The sequence below is a fragment of the Macrosteles quadrilineatus genome, unplaced genomic scaffold (assembly GCF_028750875.1).
Source record: "Macrosteles quadrilineatus isolate MER2022 unplaced genomic scaffold, UCM_ALF_1.0 Scaffold_7__1_contigs__length_78375512, whole genome shotgun sequence".
Taxonomy (NCBI): domain Eukaryota; kingdom Metazoa; phylum Arthropoda; class Insecta; order Hemiptera; family Cicadellidae; genus Macrosteles; species Macrosteles quadrilineatus.
Window position 1 is genome coordinate 41289691 of NW_026542600.1, and position 24749 is coordinate 41314439.

Here is a 24749-nt window from a genome sequence, read left to right on the forward strand (position 1 = left end):
TTTTTTTTTTTGTAAGGGAACAGGATTTTTTTATGGATGGCGTTATTTTATTCCTGCAAAAGCAAGGAAAATATCAAAGCATTGATGATAATCTATGACAAACTGTATGCGTCATGTGTTACAGGACAGGGAGTTTGTGGAGTTGGAGGTGCCATATAACGGAGCGCCCAAACGTCCAGGGTCGCCTAGTCCTCTGATCAGCCCCACTCACTCGGCTGGTAGTCGCACAGGGCTGCTGCACAGCTGTTGTGGGCGATGCTGTGGCCAGCGCTACCAGGTACTCCATAGTTGTTACAAGTGTTTAAATATTTGTTTATACTTTTAGTGTAACTTTATCTTCATGATATGTTCTGAGGAATATCTTGAATAAAGCATATCATAAAAGAAATTGTCAATATTAAATTAAAATACAACATCTTTATCTACTCAAAAAATCATTATGGCTTTAGTACCGCTCATGAAAAAATCATTGTCGCTGCTGTGTTTTTAAATATGTAAGCGTTGTGGTAATGTACCATTTTAGGCAGCTATGCAAAATTGAACAACGGAACTTGAATGTTAAGTAGAATTGTGGACAGAGCAACAATCTTTTCAGTTACGTTCAGTAAAATTGTTATGCTAATATTTTAAATCATTATATCTTTTTCACTTTCCTATGTACTTAATTTGGTTGTGGAATACCATTCTTGACATTGAAGTGATAATTTCGCAAACATCTGTAATTAAATATTTGTATAGTGAAATGACATACTTTACCTACCATGTTGTAATAAGTAACCCACTCAGTAGTACCACCCTATCATTGATGTGTTCCCACAAATATATGAAAATACATGTGTTAACCCCAATAAGAAATGTACGCAAACTGAAGAAACTCATATTATGGATCAAAGTCAGGTAAATTTACCGCAATCCAGCTTTTTTTCTTCACTCCACCTGATTTTATCCCTTTCTGTCAACAACGACTTTCTACAAAGGAAACCTTTCTGTAAACAAAGACTTTCAGAAACTAGCTGCTTACTATGTAGGTATAGTGTGGTTAAATACACCAGTAAGCAGGGGCGTCATTTGGGGGGGGGCAGGGGGGGGCATTTGCCCCCCCCCTGGTTCCTGGGCTAGAGAAAAAAATATGCTGTACTAGCTAATATACAAAATATTTTCTCCTGTCAAATCCTAAAAAGCACAGCAGACAAAAATCTTGCCTATTCTTCTACAGTAATTTGAAACAAAAATATTATTTGTTAGTGCCTCAGTAGCACATTCAAATTAATTGTGTCAAATTAACACTAATAATTAATAATAAATAATTAATTAATTATTATGAGTATTGATGGTAAAATTTGATTAGCTTTTAAGCACTTAAATACTTGTGTTTTATTTAAAAACCAAATTAAACTGTTATAAACTATAGGGTATGAATACAACCGTATTCATTGCTATAGGTCTAAATGTTGTACAAGAGAATTTGGTCATGAATCTAATAACAAAAATAATATTAATACACCATGAAACTATTGATCATGTTTCTTAGATGGCTAACTTACCAACATATTATTATGTTTCTGTCTGTTGTCAATAATTGTTAGTTTCATAAATTTTCTGCTTGGATTTAAATAAATTTTACTCATAATTTTGTTTTTATTCGAAGTGCTTTTGACAATTAAAATAAGCTTAAACCCCTCTTTTTTGTTTCAAAACTGCAAAACTTTCCCCGGACCCCCCCCCTCGTTTTCCGTACCCCCCAGTGTTTGCCCCCCCCCCCCCCAAGGATTTGGTGAAATGACGCCACTGCAAGTTCCAACTCCATCAAATTTAATTTAGTTATAGCCTTTTGGGATTGATTGAAAGGGTATCCTGTATTTTATTATGTATGGCATAGCTCATATAACAGACAAATAAATCTAAATACTGTATCTAAGATCTTATGTTTCAAGTTCGAGTTCATACATTTTATGCTTTAGGAATTTCCACTTTTGAACTATACCATGTGGCCATGTGATTGGTGAATCTTATAATTCACTTGGACTTGTATACTGTAACCATTGTTGATGCAGGTTGTATTGTTATGGCTCAGTAAGGTAAAGGAATCTCTGACAATGTGTAGGTCTCTGTTACTCAAGGGGAGTAGTCTGAAGCATATATTAGAATTAATATATTAATTACCTACTAATACTAATAGTAATAACTTCCAAAACTGTTTGCTTTGAGTCGATAGTTAAGGCTATAATTTGTTACGGGGCACAAGTGTGGGGTTTTATAGAGAGTGAAATTGTCGAGTCAGTCCAAAAACTGTTTATAAAAAGATTGTTCAGATTGCCTTCTAACACTCCTAATTACATAATATATATAGAGACAGGTGCTGATAATTTTTTTTCCAAACTTTAAGAACAAATATAAATTATATAGTTAGAGTGTTATCTTTGCCTAATAATAGATTGCCTAGAATATTAGCAAAACAGGTTATTGAAAAACATATATTTTGGTGCAGACATTGGGAAACCGTTGGGAAAACTCATGGCCTAGAAATAAATTTTGAAACTCAGGATGTCAGCGCATTGGCGATACAGTTAGGATCGCTGGCAGAAGCTATTAAAACCAAATGGAAGGATGAATGTGTAGGCCGAGCTAGGAAATCTGTTTATCACAAACAGCTATTGCGAGTTGACCTTGAACTAGGAGATAAGAGTACCCTTGCCTTCAGCGAGGTTGAACTAATTTCTTGGGCAATTAAAGCTAGGGCAGAGCTGGTAAATTTAAATTATAAACCCTGGACCGAACAAAATTTTATTTGCTCATTATGTAATCTCGAAGAGTACAAAACTACCTTTCACTTCATTGCCGTCTGTCCAATGTTGGGTAATATTAGAAGGTATTGGTTAGGAAGCAACATTTTGAGTGAAGTAGAATATAATCAATATCTAAACGGGAAGGATTGGCGTATCTTCACAAAATACCTTAGAGAAGCTTGGAAGTATAGATGAGAGCTTATAAGGGAGTTTAACTTCTAAATTTTAGGTAAATTAACAAAAAGAAAAAAAAACCTTGACACTCGTTTATTTTTATCTGATACCCTTAATTCTGTATTATGTTTTGTTATCTATTGAGCACTCTAATTGTGTTTTATTATTATTTTATTTATTGTAAAAAATGTTCATTTCTTTTGTGCTAAATGTTTTTTAAAGACTCATATTTATTTTAGAAGGCAAAGATTGTGTCAACCAAACAGACGGTTGTTATCAACCATTGTTTCAAAGTGTTATGTTTTTTTGGGTGTACATATTACCTTATCGTTTAATAAAGCACTTACTCATTTCATTTTAATTTTTAATACTAATACTAATACTATTACTAATATTCCACTTCATACTTGCCTTTAGGAAATTATTAGTTTAGGAAATGAGTAGGATGGCTAGTCATCCTCTAGAATGCCTGGATTTGTACTTTGCCAGTAACATATACATTGCTACAGTAGTCACTAACCCACTCATATAACATAAACAAACAAGTCACATCCTGTTAAGCGACATTCCGTACATACAGATGTTATTGCAGTATTTCATTATTATTTAATATAATACTGTAGTTTATTATAACATAATGCGTGGTTTCTAATGTATCTACAGTGTTGAATTTTGTACAAATTTCTGATGGCTGGCTCCTTTTTTAGTTTCAATAAAGTGGTGTCCTAGCTGAACGACGAAATCCAAAGCTGGTATCCGTCGTACCGAAAAATTTCAAATAGGTACTGTATGTGGATAAGAATGAGAGCGTCCTAGTTGAGTGACCAACCATGGGACCGACGGCGTCGGACGACCGACTACTGTGATTGTAGGCCTTGAGTAGTGAGGCGTTAAAACAATGTTAAAATGAGGTGTTCTTTGAAATTTCATTTGTAGCACTCCTGCGGTCCAATGATTTTTTATGTAAGCAGAGATTGTAGAAGAACAGTCCAGCAGCATGAGCTTACATCTTTTCTCACTTTTCTCAACCTATAACACATTTAGACATTAGTAACAATGGTTGAATGAAGAGGAACTGTCGTCAGTTGCTGGGACGACTGCATGACTCAGTGTGGACACTCAATTCTGTCGTCAGACAAGACTCGCTCGCAAGGACGACCGACTGATTTTTCGTCGCTCAGCTAGGATGGGACCAAGTCCGGAGAGATTAGAGTGCAATATACTTTAGAAGCAGGTTTTGATACATGAGGTTGATATTTTGATGTAAATATGACACTTGCACTGTGACATCTGGATAGTCATTGAGGAGACGAACACGTCTGCACCAGAGAGTGTGCGATCAGCTGTTATCAGTATCAGACTGAGACATCTGTTACTTTCTGAACAGTCCTCCTATGTTGAAGAGTGAATCACTGTGTTTGATAAAGCATACAAAAGCCGTGAAGCCCTCTAAAAACTCAGCCTTGTGCTATTATACTTGAATTACCTTTAACAAGTATTTAACTGGTATAAACTTGAATTATATAATATCACAAACATTCGATGATATAAAAACGGAAACCCTTTCATATGTTTAAAAGTATATGTAGAAAAATTATTACTAACAACCATTTATTAAAGAAACTTGGAGTAATATTTTACCGTAATTAATTCCATAACATGGAGTATGGAGGTTGAGATAGTTATATTCGTCTTAGTTGTTAAAGAGACATTTTCAATCCAAAAACAAGGTTTTCATTATACAGGGTGATCAACTCAAGGAGGACACCATTGGGATATCGGAAATGGTAAGAATTAGAGAATACTTTAAAATGAGGGACATCCTTTATTTTTTGTCGAAGTTAAAAATATAAATTTAGTTTTTTGAAATTCAGCCGCCATTTTCCAACATGGCGGCCAACTTTAAGATTTCTTATGGAACACTCTATATTTTAAACAAAGTCTCTCTATTTTTTCGGTTAGAACATGCATTTTAAAAACTTGTTTATTCTTAACATTTTTTCGATAAACCCACTCGTTTAGGAGTTACAGCCTACGAACAAATTATTTCCGGTGTACATTTTGCATCATGTAACTCCTAATTGAGTAGGTTTATAGCGAAAATGGGAAGAGTAAATAAGTCTTAAAATTGTATCCACATTCCAAAAAGACCATAAAATACATACAAAATATTGATTCTATTATTCCAAAAATGGCAGCCATTTTCCAAAATGGCAGTAAACTTGAAAAGTGGAAAAGTGGACTTTTTGGAATGTAGATGCAATTTTAAGACTTATTTACTCTTTTTCAATTTTGCTCTAAACATACCCGTTTAGGAGCTACATGATGCAAAATGTACACCGAAAGTCATTTTTTCATATAGGCTGTAACCCCTAAACGAATGGGTTTATGTAGAAAATGTTAAGAATAAACAAGTTTTTAAAATGCATGTTCTAACCGATGCCATGTTCTAACCGAAAACATGATAAAATATAGGTTGTTCCATAAGAAATTTCAAAGTTGGCCGCCATATTGGAAAACGGCGGCCGAATTTCAAAAAATTAAATTTATACTTTTAACTTCCACATAAAATAAAGGAATGTCCCTCATTTAAAGTTTTCTCCAGTTCTTACCATTTCTGACATCCCAATGGGTGGCCTCCTTGAGTTGATCACCCTGTATGTTTCGGGATCTGAAATCTGATCCCATCCTCAGGTGAGACAGAACCAAGCCTCAAACCCAGCCGAAGCTGGAGAATCACAATACAACAACACAATGTTTCAACACCGTGAACATTGTGACACTTTCTTAACACTTTAACACTTTCTTACTTGAGGGCAAGATCAGATTCCATATTGCAAAATTATGTGAAAACTTTCTTTTAAACATTTTGTGATGTAACATCTCCAAATTAATCTCTTAAATAACATAACTTACTATCACCATAAATTCCATTAGTCGAGAGAAGGTTTATGTAAATACTTAATACTATCTTACCAAAGCTTCTAATATATCAATTGATCGACAAAAGATAGGTTACTGTATTGACAAAATAAATACAACAATACGAAAGCTAATATATTAATGTATTATATAATTATTGACCTTTATACAGCTTTAGTAATATGCTAAAGTTATGTTGGATGTTGATACATTAACCACTGGTTGGGTATATTAGGTTATTACTAAAGTAACCTAAAATCTGTCAGCTCATAATGTTTTTTGAAGAATGGTTTAGATGAATATTTAATTATATAGCATATTTTTATGGATCAATCATAAACAGTGCCCTAAATTAGTATTTTAACTACACAATTTTAGAATTTGTAAAACAATACAAGAGTTTTGTACTAATGTAACAAATTCTCTTATCGTAAATCATTATATTTTTCAAGCTGCCTTGTTTCTAAAGAAGAATACTCAGGTAACCAAGTAAAAAACATCATTATAATCATAAACTATAAACTCATCGCTTTGTAAAACCATAACCCAAACATTAGGTAATAATACTAATATAAATTCCGTAGTACATAATGGTAGAGTTTGTAACCTGTAAACAATATTCTCATCACCCCAGAAAGGATTTGAGAGTTTCATGTCTTGGATTTTTATCATTGAGATTATTTGTGCTTAAAATAATAAACACTTTTGATGGTTCCTCATTGGAAGCAATGACATGCCTTGGTTGTTGAACTATCTTGTAGGCATTTCTATGGTCAAGTTCTTCCATAGAATAATAAAGGCCCCTTGAGTAGAAATCCTTTTGCAAGGCCGTCTGTAAATTCTGATTTCCATCAAACTCCCATTGCGATCAAGCAAACTAAAAGTCCGATACCAACGCTGTATTCTTTCCTTAATCTACTACTACTCTCACTGTACCCTTCGCTATGTGACTATTACTAAATTAGTCTTGTCTTAGTAGCTCAAAATTATGTCAGTGGAAATGCTGCCCGATGAGGATACTGCCTCTGTATGAATCACATTCTACAATTAGGTTTCTGTGGGAAAGGGTACAACCTCTACTGAAAACGAAAACCGGAACAGATGCGTATTGATAGATGTGTTTTGATGTACAAAATGTACATAAATGGCTTAGAGACGTAGCAGAAGTGCGTACACATTTTGCTAACTCAGGTTGCCAAAGAGTGTTCAACCGTCATCTATACAGTGATTAAAGTTAAGGAAACTTTGCTATAGGTTGGCCGTTTAGAAAGCGACCTCCTCTTACATGCACGATAAATCCTCCCACAGGTCGCTATCTGTTTGGCCGACCTATAGTTGAGGTTCTACCAGGGTTTACCATTTTCCTTGATGGTCTCGGATAGACGTTCTCTATCCCTTCAGCAATATCACATCTCGTTCCACATGCAAAATATTCTTAACTTTGGTCACTACCTTAATTCACACATACAAAACCAAATGAGACTGATGAACAACCGGAGCCCACCATGCATCATGCAAAACATCATAAACACCGTGCAAACTTTTTATCACCTCCAAACCCCCTTCACCACTTTACTCCATTCACGTTCGTCAACTGGGAATGGACTTCATAGCGGTTGGATGCCTTAAACCACAGAAACCTAACCACAGAATAATTCATACTTATCAGGATGGCTAATTTTCCTTTGTATTGGTAAGACTAATTGTTGCACAGGGGTGGGAACCAGCAAGAATAGTAGTGGATGAAAAATGAAAACAAGGATACGGAGCTAGTCTTGGATAACTAGCTCCTTAATTACCTTATAAATAAGATCTTAATTTACTGTCAACATTAGTATTTAAATCATGAATCTCTCAAAGACTTGGTAAATATTTATTATTTATTTTGCATCTTTATTTTTATTTGCAAAACTAAATTTCATCCATACAATCCTAGAGTCATTCATGCAACTATAATTTTAGAATAGATGTTTTTATGATTTGATATGTTTTATTCATATTTTTCTTTGGCAACAATTTTATGTCTGGCACATAATAAACTTACTAGTAAAGAGAGAATGGCAATACTGTCCTGTCAACTACTTACAGTCTTAGTCTTTAAAAATGTAAAAAGGTAATTTCTTTCGGCACAATAAAAATAAAGTTTGCTAAAATCGACTGACTAGTGTGTTAAAATATAATTGTTTTTTTGTTTTGTCATTACATTTACAGCATTTTCAAGTTTTATTGTACAGTTAAACTTGTTTGTGGATGTACTGTTTATTTGAATTTTATCATAGATTATTGTTACCCTCCGTTGGTTTCAGAGCCTACTTTAAGATGAAGGTCTATCTATCGAGCAGAAAAAATAATAGGGCTCTTTTTCGTCAACATAAACTTGATGTTCTGTCTGTATCGAGATATGATTGAAATTCATACCATAAACAATTATTAAATGTGGATCAATATATTGATCGTATCTTTTCTTTTGTAAAGACTAAAACCCATAGGGTATAATTTAATTTTTTTACTTAATTTAAACACTTAAAAGTAAATAAAGGTTACATATATTTTACTTTTACAAATGGAATAATTTTGATAAGACTTCATTAAGTTATTTTTGTAGCTAAACAACAGTCTAAAAACAAGATTTCAACTGTTCTTTAAGTCTTTGAGTTCGATATAAATAATGAAAAATAAAAGTATACAAAAGTTAAACTGGCAAATATGGACTACAGTGCAAGAGACATTAGGTTTAGTTTATTGATTCAGTATGATAAAGTACGCTTGAGCATCGAAGATAAACATCAAACAAATTGGTAGCATCCCACCAGAAGACTGGCAGTTTATCCGGAAGCCACTGACCACTGACCAGTACCGATACCATTTGGGGCATTTGCCTGTATTAAACATCATTCAAAAGGATTATAATGGATATGTTTGATAAGTGAATAAAATTTAAGTATCAGCTACCAAGTTTATTTTTGAAACTTACATCATGGACTGAAATAACTCTTAATTTACCAAAGTAATCTTATATATTTCTGAACCATTTGTTGGTTATTTGTAAAATTTAAATGAGACAAGTTTTTTAAACTAGTTAAATAATCATTTTGATAAAAGGTACTTAAAGTTTGCAGAATAAAGTGATGTCTAATATACGAGAATTGTGCTTAAATTAAGATCTTCATCAGGCTCCCATCCAGCCAAGTGAGATAGTTCCAACCTGACACCGCCACCGTGTTCTTTACTTCATCCACTTATTCATCTAGCCGGTTCCAACCCCTATGCAACAATTAGTCTAGTTTTATTAGCCATGCAAAATATAAGGGCAAACCAACCAACACTCCCGACCAGTACGAATCTCGTTCTATGATTTTAATTCTGTGTTAAGGTATCAATCGCAACTGAAGTCCATTGCCAGTTGATAGGCGTATTTAATATAAAGTTTATAGATATATGAAAATGTGGGTGAGGATGGATGCAGTTTAGATTTAAATAATTATGTGCCCCATATTCATGACGTTTTGCACAAAACAGACAGGCTGCATTCATTGATCAATCTACATTGAGGCAGTAACCAGGAGATTTTTTTTTAAGAGGTTGGCGGGCTCTTTTAACCTTGCATTTGCCCGTCCACATAGACTAACTGCCTGTGCGTGTAACGTATCCAGCAAAGCGAGGGGTGAGCCAGTACAGTGAACTGTACTGATAACATTTTTGCAGCAGTGACCAGGATCTGAACCCACTACATCGCTGCTTTGGGCCCGAAGTCCGTGACGCTACCGACTGATCCACCGACTCACTAATTCTATGTAGATCGCAGTGTGACTAGACGAGAACTCTTTGAACTGTAAGGGGACGTTTCTAAGACTACTGACAATGGTAAACCCTGGAGGCCTCAAACTTAACAATAAGCAAGCAAAATTTTCAGAATTTTAATCTCTGTCTCGATAGAAACTCAATGAATACCTGCCACCAGCTTCATTGTGCCAATTGTACAGCCTTCTGCAAACTCTTTAAGTCACTAATGCATATTTGTTGGGTATTTTTGACACTTTTAATACTAATGTATTTTTTAAAGAAATCACTAATAAAGATGTTTGTATATTTTTCTGAATACACATCCGTCAACAGGCTATGGATTTTAATGTTGACCCCCTTCTAATAGATACCTAATCATAGAACACTCACATCGTTTTCCGCCTCTCATAATGATCGACTAATCATCTTACGGTTGGGGATCAGCTATAATAGTAGTGGTTGAAGTAGAGAACACTGCACTGGTCTCGATGGAGACCTGAATTTACTGACAATCATCAATTTATGGATAAATATATAAATTAGAAACTTATGGTAATTCTTATGCTTGATTGATTGTGCAGTAAATTCAGTAATTCTAGTTTGAATAGGTTATCCAACGCATTAGTAATGAGAATTTATCAGTGAAAAGTAAACTATTTTATATGCAATGTCTGCTTTAACACGTTCGCTACCACAATGATATGGAATTTTCATTCACATAGACCACCAACGCATTTTTGCGTCAGCTGAGCTGGTCACATTGAAATAGACTAACGACACACACTTGTGTCGGTGTTCCATTGTTACTAAACAGCGTATTCCTTAGCAACGGTCTATTTTAAAGTCCTTATTGCTTTGTATTGGTCCAGAAGGATATCTGCCCCACTTTTGCGTTGCTTGGTCAGTGTTGCTTTGTATGACAATTGGTTTGTCACACACAATATTTGGCCACATTGTTGTTTACATTGTCTTTTCCGCAGCATCACTGAACAGATGTAAATGTGCTAACCTTTGTAGTATATATCAAAACAGCTAGTATTTAGTTTTTCGAACTTTACCTTCAAACAGTTCTAAACAAGCAAATCTCAAAGAGCCATATGTGAGTCACTTGGTCTATTGAAATAGAAATTCAATCTTTTTTATTGGTTTTCATTTAATAGACTGACCATCACATTTAGTCCCCACATATATGTGGCGTTTTAAAAATTGCTCAAAACGATAAATAAAAGCAATATTTTTTTCTTCCTAATTCATTTTAGGTTAATAGAAGTGAATTAATCGATTTATACAAAATTTCTCTTTTGGTCTGTCAGAAATTTGATTCCTATATCACTTGGTCTGTAAGCAACGGCTGATGATTTCTTTTGGTCTGGGGGAGTGACCAGACCGATTCAAATTCGCGTCGCTCGGCGGCGAACATGTTAAAGAATATAAACTATGCCTAGTTATGTTAAATCGAAATGAATCATGAACCCACTAGTTTTTCCAATTGTTTCTTGTTTATTTCCCATTTAAGTTGTGTGTTTGACCTTTCTCCTTGGCTATTGTTGATTCAAAATAACACAAAAAATTACTTTGGAGTTTTATCCAGGATACAAAGTCACTACCATGTGTTGAATATGAGGTTATAGTGTATTGCTATAAAGAGTATATTGCATAATGTTAAATTTTGCCAAATATCTTTGAAATCAGAATCCAAACAAAATTTGGAAATCCACGTTTCCTGCAGCAAGCTCAAAATATTGTTATGAAAACATATTCGTTTTTGGAAATTTGTATTAATAATTTCCATTATAGTAAAAAAAGTGTTCCCAATGTTTTGCTATCTGGAATCTGATCCCATTCTCAAATGAGACTGTCTTAGATATAATTAAATTACCACACAATCCCAGTTGTAGCTGGAAAACCAGCAGTTAGTAAAATGTAGATAAATTAAAAAAAAGGAAAATATTAATAATAACAAAAAATAAAGCAACAACTTTTAAAATAATATTAAGTGTTTTATTGCACAAGATAAGACAGAGTATTAGTCCAACGGCGGAAGCAATGGCAACTGGAAATCAAGTGTGTGATTTTCCAGCTATCGCTGGGTTTATATACCAATCCTTTTATATTCTAAATACCAACATATCTTAAGGCAGGCTTGGACTCCAGATCTCGAACAATGTAACTGCTTGTTTTTTTTTTTTTTAATGGGAATGGATTTGTAATGAATTGTTAACAAGTCACTGTGCTAGTATCTAAGTATTACAGTTGTGACGGTTACCGTACTCACCTAAGTACATACAGTTTACTATACTCAGCCCGTTGGTGCTGGTTTCAGCATGAGGGGAATCGCTATATGACTGCAGCTTCCAGTGAACCAGTCGAGTCCAACGCAGGAGGAATGGACGGCACATGCCTTGTGGAAGCCTCATTCTGACCTTCCTCCCGTTCCTTGCCCTTTCCATGGTTTTGGCCATTGTCTTTAAGCACACTTTTCATTCGACTCTTTGCAATAAGCCCTCCTCGTAGAATCATTGTTAATATTTTGCACAGTTTTCCTTTACATATATCCCCGATTGCAGTTGTTGACGTATTCTCCGTTATCAGTTCTATTTAAAACTTTTGGATTTCGTTCGGGTTCTTTAAATATGTAAATAAATCATTAGAGGTAATGTCTTCATTCCTTTACTTAGTGAATAAGAGAGACTGTAGATTTTCGGTTAAATCTAGTTATTTGGATGTCCTATTTACTCAGTTGACTGACGTACGTAGAAATTTACTTCTTACTGGTTTATTTAATGTGCAGTCATATTATCTGAAAACTGCATAAGATGTTTTGTAACATGGTCGTTATGTATTTCAGTTTTAAAATTATAACTTAAGGTCAAGAAACACTCGATATAGTAACAATATTTTGTAGTCATAACATTCACAATAATGTATTTCTATTTTAAACGTAATATAACTATACTAAAGGAAATATTAACTTCCCAAATTATTTTAGTTCAGTTTTATATTACATCATTAAGTAGAATAATAATATCTCTAAATATACTTATAAGGTAATACTGACAACAGCACGAGCAAACAATTTAAGTTTGAAAAAACATTAAAGCAGTTATATAAAGTATGTAAACCAAGAATGAAACACAAGAGGGTAAACAGAAAAAATAAAACTAGATAAAATCCTCTAACATACATATCCTATGCCATCCTCTACAGCCTGCCTTCCATATTATCCGCAGTCTTGGCTTCCTATGTAGGCTTATATTCATAGGCTTAAGTTGCTCACTTAATTATACATAAAAATAACAAATATTAAACATATTATCCATGTGGGATAATTTGTGAAATGCAGTTCAAAGAGCAAAAATGCTAAATATCTTTTACAGTTTGTTTACTCAGTAACAGCAATTATTACTAGTATTCACTCTTACAGCCTGATATACTTCTGTAACGGCCAAAGCATGAATAATAATCAGTAAACCATAGACATAGACTTGTAAACCAATAAATATAACGACAAAAATAAGCTTGTAATAAATGTGTAACTTTAACTGTACTGAGTAGTGTTTGTAGTGAGCGAACGCGTGAGGCGTTTTGTGGAGCGTTTTGTACCTGGCGTTCCTCCCAGCATGATCCCAATCTCCCGTACACCCCACACATACACACTGGCATTCACACACGCATACAAAGCACTACACCCCTACACTCTACTGCCTACGCAACTCCATCCATCCATTGGATTACACTTTTGCAATTAACTAATGTATATAATAACTTTTAAATTCTAAAATGTGAATAATATAATTGGTTCAAAATCAAAAATCTATCTAAATTATTAAATGTACTTTTAAAATAATTATACGAATATGTCGCCTTTAGCATTGATATGTAATGGCCGAACTGCCAAGCATGATTGAGATGTGCATTTGCTCCCTCCTATCCCTCCTTACGCCTTCGGTCATCCAGCTCAACGCCTCACGCCTTCCCAGGTAACCCAGCAATGCAACTATTATCTGTCATAGTTTTAGTCTAGGTTACTCAACTATGAGCTCAACGCACTTTGTTCTAGCTGAGAAGATAACTGAATGTTTGCGGAGGGCATTAGAAAGAGGAAAAATGGGTTTTGGCGATGGAACCAGGTGCTTTTGGTCCTAACAAGTTTATGTTAATGCAATGTTAGTGTTCCCGCGGTCCTACGGTGGAAGGTGTACTTCAGTCCAGGCCCATACTCCTGTAGTAAGCTTAGCAGTGTTGTATTTGGAAATTCCCACACATCATTGTCCTACACATTCCAGAGGAAGAAATCTACAAGAAAGGGTGTGGAACAACCAATACTGATATTACAACCATACTGGTGGCAGAAAATGTTTTGAGCTATTTTCATAACTGAAATCAGCACACTTCTGTATGTTGAGCTAAAAATAGAGGTTTAAAATATCTTATGTGCTTGGAAAATTCTTAAAATAAGTTGTTGAATACTTTTGTTGTAGAAACATCACCACCACCATCAGAGCGGAGCCTCGTCAGAAGTGGCAGGACACGAGGAGGAGTTGAATGACATTCAGATCCGTCTGCAGTTCAGCCGCGCCAGTGGGAGTGGCAACGGTGGTAGCAGCACAGGCAACATAGCACTTCCCCGGCCCACCGTTGGACACAAGACCCCACCTATTCCTCTCACCGGCTCTCTGGTCTCTATCAGCAAAGCCAACTCCACAACCTCCTCCAACATGACAGCTTCCGTCGTCGTCAATCTCCCCACTTCTTATCCCAACTCCGACATTGATTACGCTTCTCCCGCCTCCCCGTCGCCCTCTTCCCCCATCGCCTCGATAGACCAACAACCTGAAGTCAGAATATCGTTTTTATAATCGCCCAGTGTTACTTTCTTTAGTTGTATTTGTTTTTATCAGTTTACCGTCAAAAGGTGCTTTGTAATTATTTTTTTATCATAACACTACAGATGAAGTGTCTTTACATTCCACGGTAGTGTTAGTAATTCGTAATCACCTGTTTATCTCTTTTGTAATTTTCTAGACATGTAGTTTAATAAACGTATCTTTTAATATTATTCTCCGGTCTCAACAAAATCTATTAACATCTTGAAAATGCCGATGATTATAGTTTATTTTTATAGGATAGAGATTATTGAGAAAATTTATTTCAGCTGTGTAAGTTTAGTTGGAAAAACATAAATATCGAGTTTAAGCTGAAATTAAATTTTTGGTACTCGATTGCTTCAGTTGTTTAGAAATTAATTTACAACAGCCTATTCACCCACAGTATAAACATAATCATGTTTACAATAAAATTTACTTAATGTTTGTAGACAAACTAATCAAGTGATGATTGGCTCACAAAAGAGTAAACATTCGTTAAAAAATCTTAGATTTTCATCTTTTTACAGATAGCTTTAAAATAGATTTCAATATCTCATATTATCTTACCAAGAGTTTTCTTAAGTTAGTTTTTATCAGTGATAAAACTCATTTTCATAACCTGAACCATTTTAAAATGCAGCTGAATTTAATTTTTACATCTCTTGTTCGTGTTGATGCAGAAATAATAATACTTTTACAGCAGCTAATCAGCCAAGCAAATTTCCATTTCCATTTGACAGTTTGGATTTTTTCTAAAATATTTCCTTAATGTTGAATTTATCATTTATTTAAAAGACATTAACTTAAGCGAGTACCTAGGTTTGCTGGAACAGGGAAGGTTATGAAGTGTTTTTTTTTGTTTTTTGTGGACTGTCAACTTGGTATGTATTAAATATTAAATAAATTTGTCAAACGTTATCAAAATATTTCCATATCCAAGCAAATCTATAACAACTTAATGACCCTCTGGATAACATTTATAAATTGAATATATCTGTTACTGAATGTCGTAGAGAATCATATAGTACTAAATTGTTTGTTTTTTTTATGATCCACATGATGAGTGTAATGAAAATTAATCATTTTTACGTTTCAAAGGCAACAATTTTGAAAAAAAAAAACAATTTAATAAACATTGTCATAATACCCAGTTTCATTACAATTTTGCTGGTTCTATATATATAGCTTTTTCCTTAGAGGGTAAAATTCACTAGAACATAAAACAGTGTTTATATATAATTTTACTGGCTATTAATCATCGGTTTACATTTTTGATACTTCTCAATAACCTTAAACAACACTCAAAATATCTTGCTAAGTTTCCACCCATTTCTCAAAATTAAATTTTAATTGGGATTAAGAAATAATAAGTATTATTTTTATAAAATGTAGATGTTGATAGTAATGTACATTTATCCATTTTTTCTTTAACACAGAAAAAAAGATCATCTAAGTTGTGAATAAAGCTCATTAAGAGTATAAATAAATAAATAGTTAGGCCTACGTAATTTGTCATATTATTTGGAAATTTAAATCAGGTGATTTGTTTAAAATATGGAAGAACTTGTTTTTATCAAATGCAATTTTTGTTTTAACTAATTTTGTTTAAATTATAACTTTTTTACTGCGCCATTATAATTTATGGTTGTAGAGCATTGGATATTACAGTAATAATACAATATAACCCTTTGACCCTGTTAAGTACCAGAATGTGCTTCCAGATGGAACTTACTTTATGTTTGTTAACACATACATGATAGACTTAGCTTGATAATATTTTAAGTACTATTTATGAGTCCACAAAGAATCGTGCATTTGTATTTCATGTTTTTCTGAGATTGTTAAGTAATGAGATTGCATACATTTTTTAATGATTTTGTAAATCTTGTTAATTTTGCCACAATAATTAAAACTCCTGTTGCACTGTGTTATAAGAGTTTGTACAAAATAGTAAAAAAGTTGTTATTACACTAAAAATTTACACTAAACACTAAAATAAAGAGGAAGTTTTTTTCATCATACCCTCCATACTACTCCGTTTCAAACGTGTATCGGTGTTTTTGAAGTACTTAAGGTGATATTCAAACATATGAAATTATTTTTTGAAAATTAAAGTAACGAATAATAATTTTAATATTTTAATGTTATTTAGTTGGGTCAGCTTTGACCTTACTTAGTATAATTACAGATGCCAACACCTCCAAGTATTCCATAAACCATCCAGTGTTCTGCGAGGGTATGAAATATACTATAATTGATGTTGAAAATGTAAGATTTTGTTTGAAACAAGAATCAACTATGCCAAAATGTGTAAAAATTCAACTATTCAAACTAATAAAATATATAATTTAGATAAGTTTTAACATGAAAGAAAAATATGCTGTGTTATTATCTTAAAGGTTCAAAATACCAAATCTGTTAATCATCTGTACTACTATTGCATTTAGATGTAATATTTGGGGTAACTAATGCAAATGAACAACATGGCTGTAATAGTTTTGAAGACTTTAAATGTTATGTCATTCTTGGAACATAACCATGCAACATGAACCATTCATTATGCTACCAAACACCAAACTTAGACTGTTCGCACACAGACCACTTAAAAAGACAAAATATTTTCAAATGACTGCAGTAACTTTCCTATTATCAGTTTTATTAACAGAAAATGGTGTTTAAATATTGGTACTCCAGTCTACCAAGTTGTGAATTCTAAATCCAGTATTTGGTTATGGCTTTTACACTAGCTTAGGAGCCATTTGTCCCACTTTATGTTTTCAGTCTCTAATTATATCAGAGCTTCTCACATGCTCGGAGCTTCCTTAAATTGTAAAACTGCCTCAGATTTGAGATATGAATCAATTTCTTTAATCCCATTGTACCTGTCTTAGATAGAATTTGCATATTGTCTAGTATCCAAAGTCTTCGTACATTTAGAATCAACTGGGAAATACAAACCCTGCGCTTTTTGTTCACTAATGTAAAATGTAACAAATGCATCGGCTCCCAATGATACTTCTTACAATTAGCAAATGTTGTTTTTGGATTTGCAGAGTTAAAATTTTGTATACAATTAGAAAAGTATAAATAAATTAGCTATTATTGTTGATACTGGAATTTATATATGCTGTAAATCCGCTACTTTAGTATTTGTAAGTGATTTGTAAACTGGAAACATCAATTTGTTTGAAGAGAAATTTAGATATTAAAGATTCATAATATTCTTACTTATGAATCATCAAACAATTTTTAAACACACAATGTATTCAAATGAAAAGTGTTATAAAACAGTTTTCTGCTGTGCTGTATGTTACCTATTATTCATCTGATAATATCGAGTAGGCATTGTGGGACCATTTGTTCCAGAAATCGTATCAAGCAGTATGGTAAAGACTACAATAAATTTTGTTTGTTCACCAAACAGCTATTACAATCAATCACATCATTTATATTTAAAGATTTGTATATCTATTGTGTCAGTTTTTATATTTCAAGATAATTTATCTGTAGATATTGTTATGTAATTTACAGACATTATTCAGCCAACTGTTTGTACTTTTGACTCAATGATGTGTGTCTAAACAGTCAATAAACTGTACAGTCTTTGACAACAAAACTTATGGTTATCTATAAATAAAGATTCTGTGATGAAATATAATTGTTAATTTCTTAATACCTTTTTTCGCATAGTTAAGAGATTGAAATGGAAGAACACGAGTTTCTAATTCCACAGAAATGTTTAAACCTAAGTAATTTTACCACAATTGCAATGATACTGATAATATCAATAACATTAAACTAGTTTTTTTATCATCAGTTACATCATTATATAGTCAATGGTTACATTCTACAAACTCACAAATCTCTGACAGAGTATAAAGTTAAAGCTATGTACTCATACTAATAATATAACTATAAATGGACGAAATTTAACTTACTGTCTGACTCAGATAGTAACTGTTTCAGACGTAAACAATAAGTAGTTTAACAGTGAAGGGTAGAAATGATACAGATTTATTATGGAACAGAACAGATTTATTACAACTATTGTTAAGGTAAAAAATTACATGAGGAAACGTTTATAAGACTGGTCAACATATTTGTAGTTTAACAATAAGGATTATTTCAGTCTAACATGTGACTGCGATATTTTCTCTTACAAACCTCCATAAATTAACCTTCATATTAGCTTTTGTTGGCCTAACAATCAAATCAACTACACTGAAAATCATTTGGAAAATCGTCAAGTAGAATTAATTTAACTAACATAAAAACAGTACTAGAGCTCTTCCCTTACAAAGTAAGACTCTTTGCTTTCAAAAACAATTAATTACAAATACATGAGGAAATGTTTACAAGAATTGTCAACATATAGTTTCTTAACATATTTCAATCTAACATGTGAGTGTGGGATAAGCTCACACAACCTCTATAAATCATTCAAATTGTTGATCCAACAATTAAATCAAGGATACTGTTAATAAAAAGTAAAAGCTGGATAGCGTCAAGTAAAAAACTAATTTAATTGACATAAAAACACTGCTAAGGACTCTCCCCTTCTAAAGTAAGACTGTTCTCTTACAAAGTAACTAAACACAAATTTGAATCTAAACATAATTTATTTGTACAATTTTGCTATGCACATATATATAGTATGTATACTATATACACAAGTACTTCCCCTATCTTACCACAGTATTAATATACAATATTAACATTAAATGTGCATACTATCTTGTATTTATAGTCAGGGTTCTTGGTAAAGTGGACGGTTGTACTTAGTAATATTGCAATGAGTCAGCGCACTGACAAAAAAATACTTATTTGTTGCAGAGTCACTAAAAAGAGGAAACTAACTGAGCTAATATTTAGAACTTAAATATTAACAATTTAGTTTCAATTATTAATAAAAGCAATGTAAAACCATTGAAAAAAATAGGTAAGTTGAAAATGCTTTGCCTCGAAGAACACTCATTGCTTCGAGTCGCAACAAAATTATTTCTAGAAATTAAATCATTGTCATTACGAGGTATCGTAAAAGTTTCTTACTACATAAAAAACTACTAATCAACTTAAACTAAGTAACACAGTCTTAACAAATCCGAAAGGATCTCTCGGCTCCTGGAACAGAAAACCAATAATTAGACATCAATCTGTAGATTTAACTCCACACACCGATATATGTTTACTTTATGTTTGGTGAATAAAGGTACCTCCTGTAAGTTAACTCCAATAAACTCTATGTGGATTAAAGTAAGCAGTTTTTTTACAAAGAATTTAAATTATTACGCTCTACAGAAGTGAAGGTGGTTGGTGATGATGAATTTACATTATCTAAACCGGAGTTTACACGCTACAATAAAACGTAACGATTTGTCTGCAACGACAAAACGTCGCATGAAGGCGGAGCGTGTAAACTGGAAGTTGTTACATTTTGTCTGACTTGGAATGAGGTTGGAAGGTTGGTGGAAATTTCCACCAATTTCTGTAGATCGTAACGACAAGTCATTGCGTGCAAACGGTGACTCAGTCATCGTTGCATACTGTAGACCCCAGTTAGACCCTCACTTGCCGATGTCGCAACGTTTGTTGTGGTCTAGTTTACTGTATTTTATGTTGTGGTTGCTGTTGATGGTATATTTTCCTACCAGTTGCATGGAATTGTAACGTTGCACTAAGTTTTTCATTGGATACTACCTACTAAAAAAATTACTAGAAAAATTAATATTATTGCAGACAAACAGTTGGTACGGTTGTCCATCCATTACCTTTATTGCAGTAATAGAAAAATAATTATTCAAAATATGAACTCAAAAACTGAGTTAAAATTTATCTGTATTTGTGGTTTATATACTTTAAGATAAATAGTTGCAAGAAAGTTAGTTGTTATTGTTTTATTATCACTACAGATAGTAATTAAGTGCCTGCTTACCTTATATGGCCCAAATACATAGTAAGAGTCACTGGAAAATAAAACACAAAATATTAGAGTACCGTGTAGGCTACTATTAGTGATTTACTATTAGTGATTATAAAAAAAAAAATCAATAAAATAATGCATGCAAGTTACAAACCTAACATTAATAGTGGTTTATTTACCTTGTATTTTCGTCACAGCTCAAAAATGTTGTATAGAAGCTACAACCATGGTTTCTACAACCATGGTTAATGTTACAATATCTCCCTATGGTATAGACGAGTTTCTAAATCAAAAATGAATTAGCTATCCGTTCTAAAATAATTGTCAAATTGTATGGTTAAGTCTTATAGATTAAATTGTATAAACAATTTTGTATGCTTTCTGACTATTCATGTAGGCCTATATAAAATGTATAAAGTGAATAAAGATACAGTAATTTGATTTGATTTGGTTTGATTTGAATATGCAAGTTTTAGCAGAAAGATGTTAGTGCACAGGTCATAAATAAAGATTCCACAGGTTTTCAAAAGAGAAAGGTTCCTGGACTTTACCAGAACAAAATCAAACTTTCTCAGTACTCTTAGCATATTTGCAATAATAAAGGATGACTAGCTGTCGCACATTGGGACCAATGTTGCTGACCGCTGATCTGGGCTGAGTTTGTCACATGCTGTTATCAAAACTGCTTCAAAGTCCTCAGCTAAGGTTTTATTTTAGGTATTCTAAATATTGCCCTACTCAACTAAAGGCATGTTCTACAGGCAATGGTAAGGACTGCTCCAACTGATTAGTGGATCCAGTTTCTAAGGTGCCAAATGTGACCCGGTAATTCAGAGCTTGACATTTGTTGTAGCCTTCAGGCAAGAATAGCTTTGTATTTTGGAAAACTCTGGTACTAAAAGCTATACAATATTTTCTAGCTCAATGAATTGGATGATAAGTTAAGTAATCTGTAGCATAAGTATCAATGAACCATAAGTACAATTAGCACTTTAATAACCAAGAGCTAAAATAAAATAATAAGCCCTTACGGTTACGATAGTATAGATGGTTGGCAAAGCGAAATGTGGTAGAGCTAAGATAAAATGTAAGAATGTGTTTTTAAAGCATACTACAGAGATGAATCATAATTTTCTAAATAATTACCTCGGCCGATCTGTAATCTCCATTGGTTTTGGAGATCTTTGCATGTTTGCTAGGATGTCTGCCTTCTTCATCACGATGACTACTTCTTTCTCTCTTTTTTGAGGACCCACTAGAAGACGAGCTGCTCTTAGAAGAAGAATGAGATGCTATAGCATCTTTACTAATTTTAATTTTCAGGCTACTTTGTGTTTTTCCCTGTTCCACGTGGGGTTTCAGTTTATCTTTGGGTATTTTAATTTTGAAAATCGACCCTGTATCTGAGGGTGGTGCGGCTGTGGAGGTGGGAGGATTCGGAGGAGGGATAATAATTTTGTTTATTTTATCTTTAGGAATAGTGATTTTGATGGGAGCGGGATCCTGTCTATGTTTTTCTTTTTCACGGTGTTTATCTTTGTGTTTGTCTTTTTTCTTATCTTTTTCCTTATCTCTCTCCTTATCTTTGTGCTCTTTATGCTCGCGATGTTCCTTATGCTCTTTATGTTTTTTCTTCTTTTTATGTTCACGTTTGCCCGACCCTGTGGTGTCTGGGAACGAAGCCGGTACTTCTGGCCATTGAGTTTCACCGACTGGTTTACTCTCTGTCACTTCAGGAGGACGATGAGGCACCGAGGCAACATCTTGAGTTTTAACATCTCTGGTGTGAGTTACATTGCTGGTTGAAGGAACTTCTTTCCGTTTGTCCTTTGAACTAATGGCCGGTTCAGGTACTTTTCCAGGAAGTTTGATTGCCGTTTTACCCTTAGCCAAACTCTCAAATCCTGACATTTCTTCGAGTTTAGGCATTACTGGTATAAGTTCAGGTTCGGAACTAGAGCTACTGGTACGATTACGTCCCGATTTGTTTGTGGAAATGGGTGATAACAACAAAGGACTCAAAACAATTGGTTTTATATCTTTTGGAGAATTTGGCATAGGTGGGGTCATTTTGTCGGGGCTGAAGATGGACGAAGGTTTTGAGATAGGCAAAGGATTGCATGGAGGAGGTGGTGGTGGAGGGGGTGGAGGGGGTAGAGGGGGAGGTGGTGGTGGAGGAGACATAGATTGTTTTATTGAGATTGGGGCTGGCATTTGTATATGGTAACTAGACACAGGAGGTAAGATTTCTGTTTTAATTTCTGTTTTAATGTGTTTCAATGGGTTGAGATCAACAGAACCTGATAGACCAGTTCTAGAAACATCTGTATTGCTACTCCAGCTCGCTCCCACTTGACGGTTATCGTACATTTTCGCATGACTTTTCTGATGGCTGGAGCTATGTTTATCCATCGCATGTTTCATTTGGTAATTCTCACTCTTAATTGGCTGTTGAGTCATGGTCTCAGATGAATGGCTTGTACCATTACGAGGCACATGATGAGTGTTCTTAACAGGTTGTGGAGCCGGAGGTTGCATCTCAGTTTTGATAGGTCTATTGAAGCTTGACAGTGAAGGAGTAGTGGAAGAGTGACTGGTGCTACTACTACTAGCATTGCTGCCCCCACCGCTGCGTTTGGGGGGATGGAATATGGCCTCTGTGCCCCGGGCAACATGTTTAGGCACTGAAGGGCTGGGCAAGCGACTGTTGGGTCCGTTAGCACTTTGTCCCGGAGCCGATCCTGTAAATGATGTGCTCGGTGGTGGGTAAAGAAATTGTGAGTTGTTAGCCTGGTGACTGCTGCTCATCTGACTGGAACTTGGCATTCCGTGATATAACCCATAACCACCTCCTTCCCTGTAACATAGCAATACAAACTATACAAGCCAAGCAAGGTAGAGCTAAATAATGTTCTGACACTAGTCATCTTTACAGGGAATATACCAATAATGTAGAACACTTGTTTGTAAGTATATCTTCATAACTGCTGGATGAAGATAACTGAGAATAATTCTTTGCAAATATTAGGGCTTGTACATGTACATAAACTGAGTATAAATCTCTTTAGTCGTGATCCAGTATGGATAAGGTTCTACTGGGAATATAAAAAAAAAAAAATGATACCTATCATAAATATCATAACCATTATTAAGTTAACAATGGTATTTATTTACAATTAACAAGTGATGTGTGTGTTTCGGTAAACAGAAATAATAACAAGGTACAGTCTAATTTAAAAACGAAAGGATTGTTCAACTTTAAGTATCTAGACTTACCTTGGAGCAGCATGGGACTGAGGGGGAGGAGGTCGGGGATTGTGGCTTCCCATTGCTTGTAACATTACATTGGACTCACTCTTCTTCCTCTGTTCTTCATCTGAAATTTCAAATTCATTAATAACAACTTTTGCCATGATCTGAAAACAATACAAAACTGTTTTTCTGAGATTGGCCAAATTGACAACAAACGCCGTTCACAGTAGCCGCTGTCATCTATTTTCTTTATGTTAAAATTATGTTGTCGTTCAAAGATTAAAAATTCATCCTGAGCTAATATCTAATTGAGGTTAAACTATAGACCTCTGTCTATGTTTATTGCACAGTTAAAATAGTGATCTTAGCAAATAAATATGTAACTGAATTATTAAATAAACTACAATGTTGACAGGCTACATTACTGGCCAAATTATTAGATTTAAAGTGAGTAATTAATTAATCAAACTGATAAAACTTGTATGAGTTTAACTACTGACTCATGAGTTCTTGGAAGTACTTGACTTGACCTTGGGTACGACAAAATAATTATTGTCATTACTCATTAGTGAGTTTGGGAATACTAATGGGTTCTTTATTGCATCATTACCCTAGTAATAGATTATGAAAGTCATAAACGAAGATTTATGTGCTCCTAACCAACAAGCTGTCGTGGCAATTCGTTTGGTTTCAGGTAAAACAGACTTTAATTAAAACAACTCCATTGTTTCATGTAAAGCCTGCACTCTATACTGTGGATACATACTTGTGCGTGGTCCTCTGTTTGGCTGCTGGAAGCTGACACCATGCTGACTGTCCCCGGCACTTCCTGGCAGCGGCACCGGTCTCTTTTGGTTCAGTTCATTCTGCAAAACCAAATCAAACTGTTTTTAGTTTTTTTTAGCCTAAAAGTCTAAAAAAGTTCTGGAGCGTTTTTTTATAATTTCTTAAAATTGTTTTTTTTTTAAGTAGCCTACATAAAAATGTTATCAATGTACAAATAAACAGAGTAAAATAAAAAGTACCGGTACTCAATTCAAATAT

The 24749-nt window shown here is 33.9% G+C and overlaps 2 protein-coding genes across 5 annotated transcripts in view; one reads left to right on the top strand and one right to left on the bottom strand.

Annotated features, from left to right (window-relative positions):
* The window catches only part of LOC128998015 (potassium voltage-gated channel protein Shal), a 121490-nt gene extending 103316 nt beyond the window's left edge, over window positions 1-18174 (top strand). The window contains exons 4-6 of one of the 4 annotated variants that reach the window (XR_008491176.1): window positions 125-277; window positions 11989-13645; window positions 14147-14261. Coding sequence is in view for 3 of the 4 variants with exons in the window: in XM_054423942.1 (XP_054279917.1) it covers window positions 125-277; window positions 14147-14524 (531 nt within the window). In the remaining variant the exon portion in view is untranslated. Of the gene's footprint in view, window positions 1-124; window positions 278-6334; window positions 6364-11988; window positions 13646-14146 lie in introns of those variants that run through there. The other 3 variants (XM_054423944.1, XM_054423943.1, XM_054423942.1) reach the window with 3 other exon arrangements.
* Window positions 18175-18546: 372 nt separating this feature from the next.
* LOC128998055 (cyclin-T-like) overlaps window positions 18547-24749 on the bottom strand; it is a 49578-nt gene continuing 43375 nt past the window's right edge. The window contains exons 7-11 of the mRNA XM_054424023.1: window positions 24472-24571; window positions 23730-23829; window positions 21600-23310; window positions 20466-20496; window positions 18547-19654 (exon numbers count right to left, since the gene is read on the bottom strand). Coding sequence (XP_054279998.1) covers window positions 20494-20496; window positions 21600-23310; window positions 23730-23829; window positions 24472-24571 — 1914 coding nt within the window. The 3' untranslated portion in view covers window positions 18547-19654; window positions 20466-20493. The remainder of the gene's footprint in view (window positions 19655-20465; window positions 20497-21599; window positions 23311-23729; window positions 23830-24471; window positions 24572-24749) is intronic.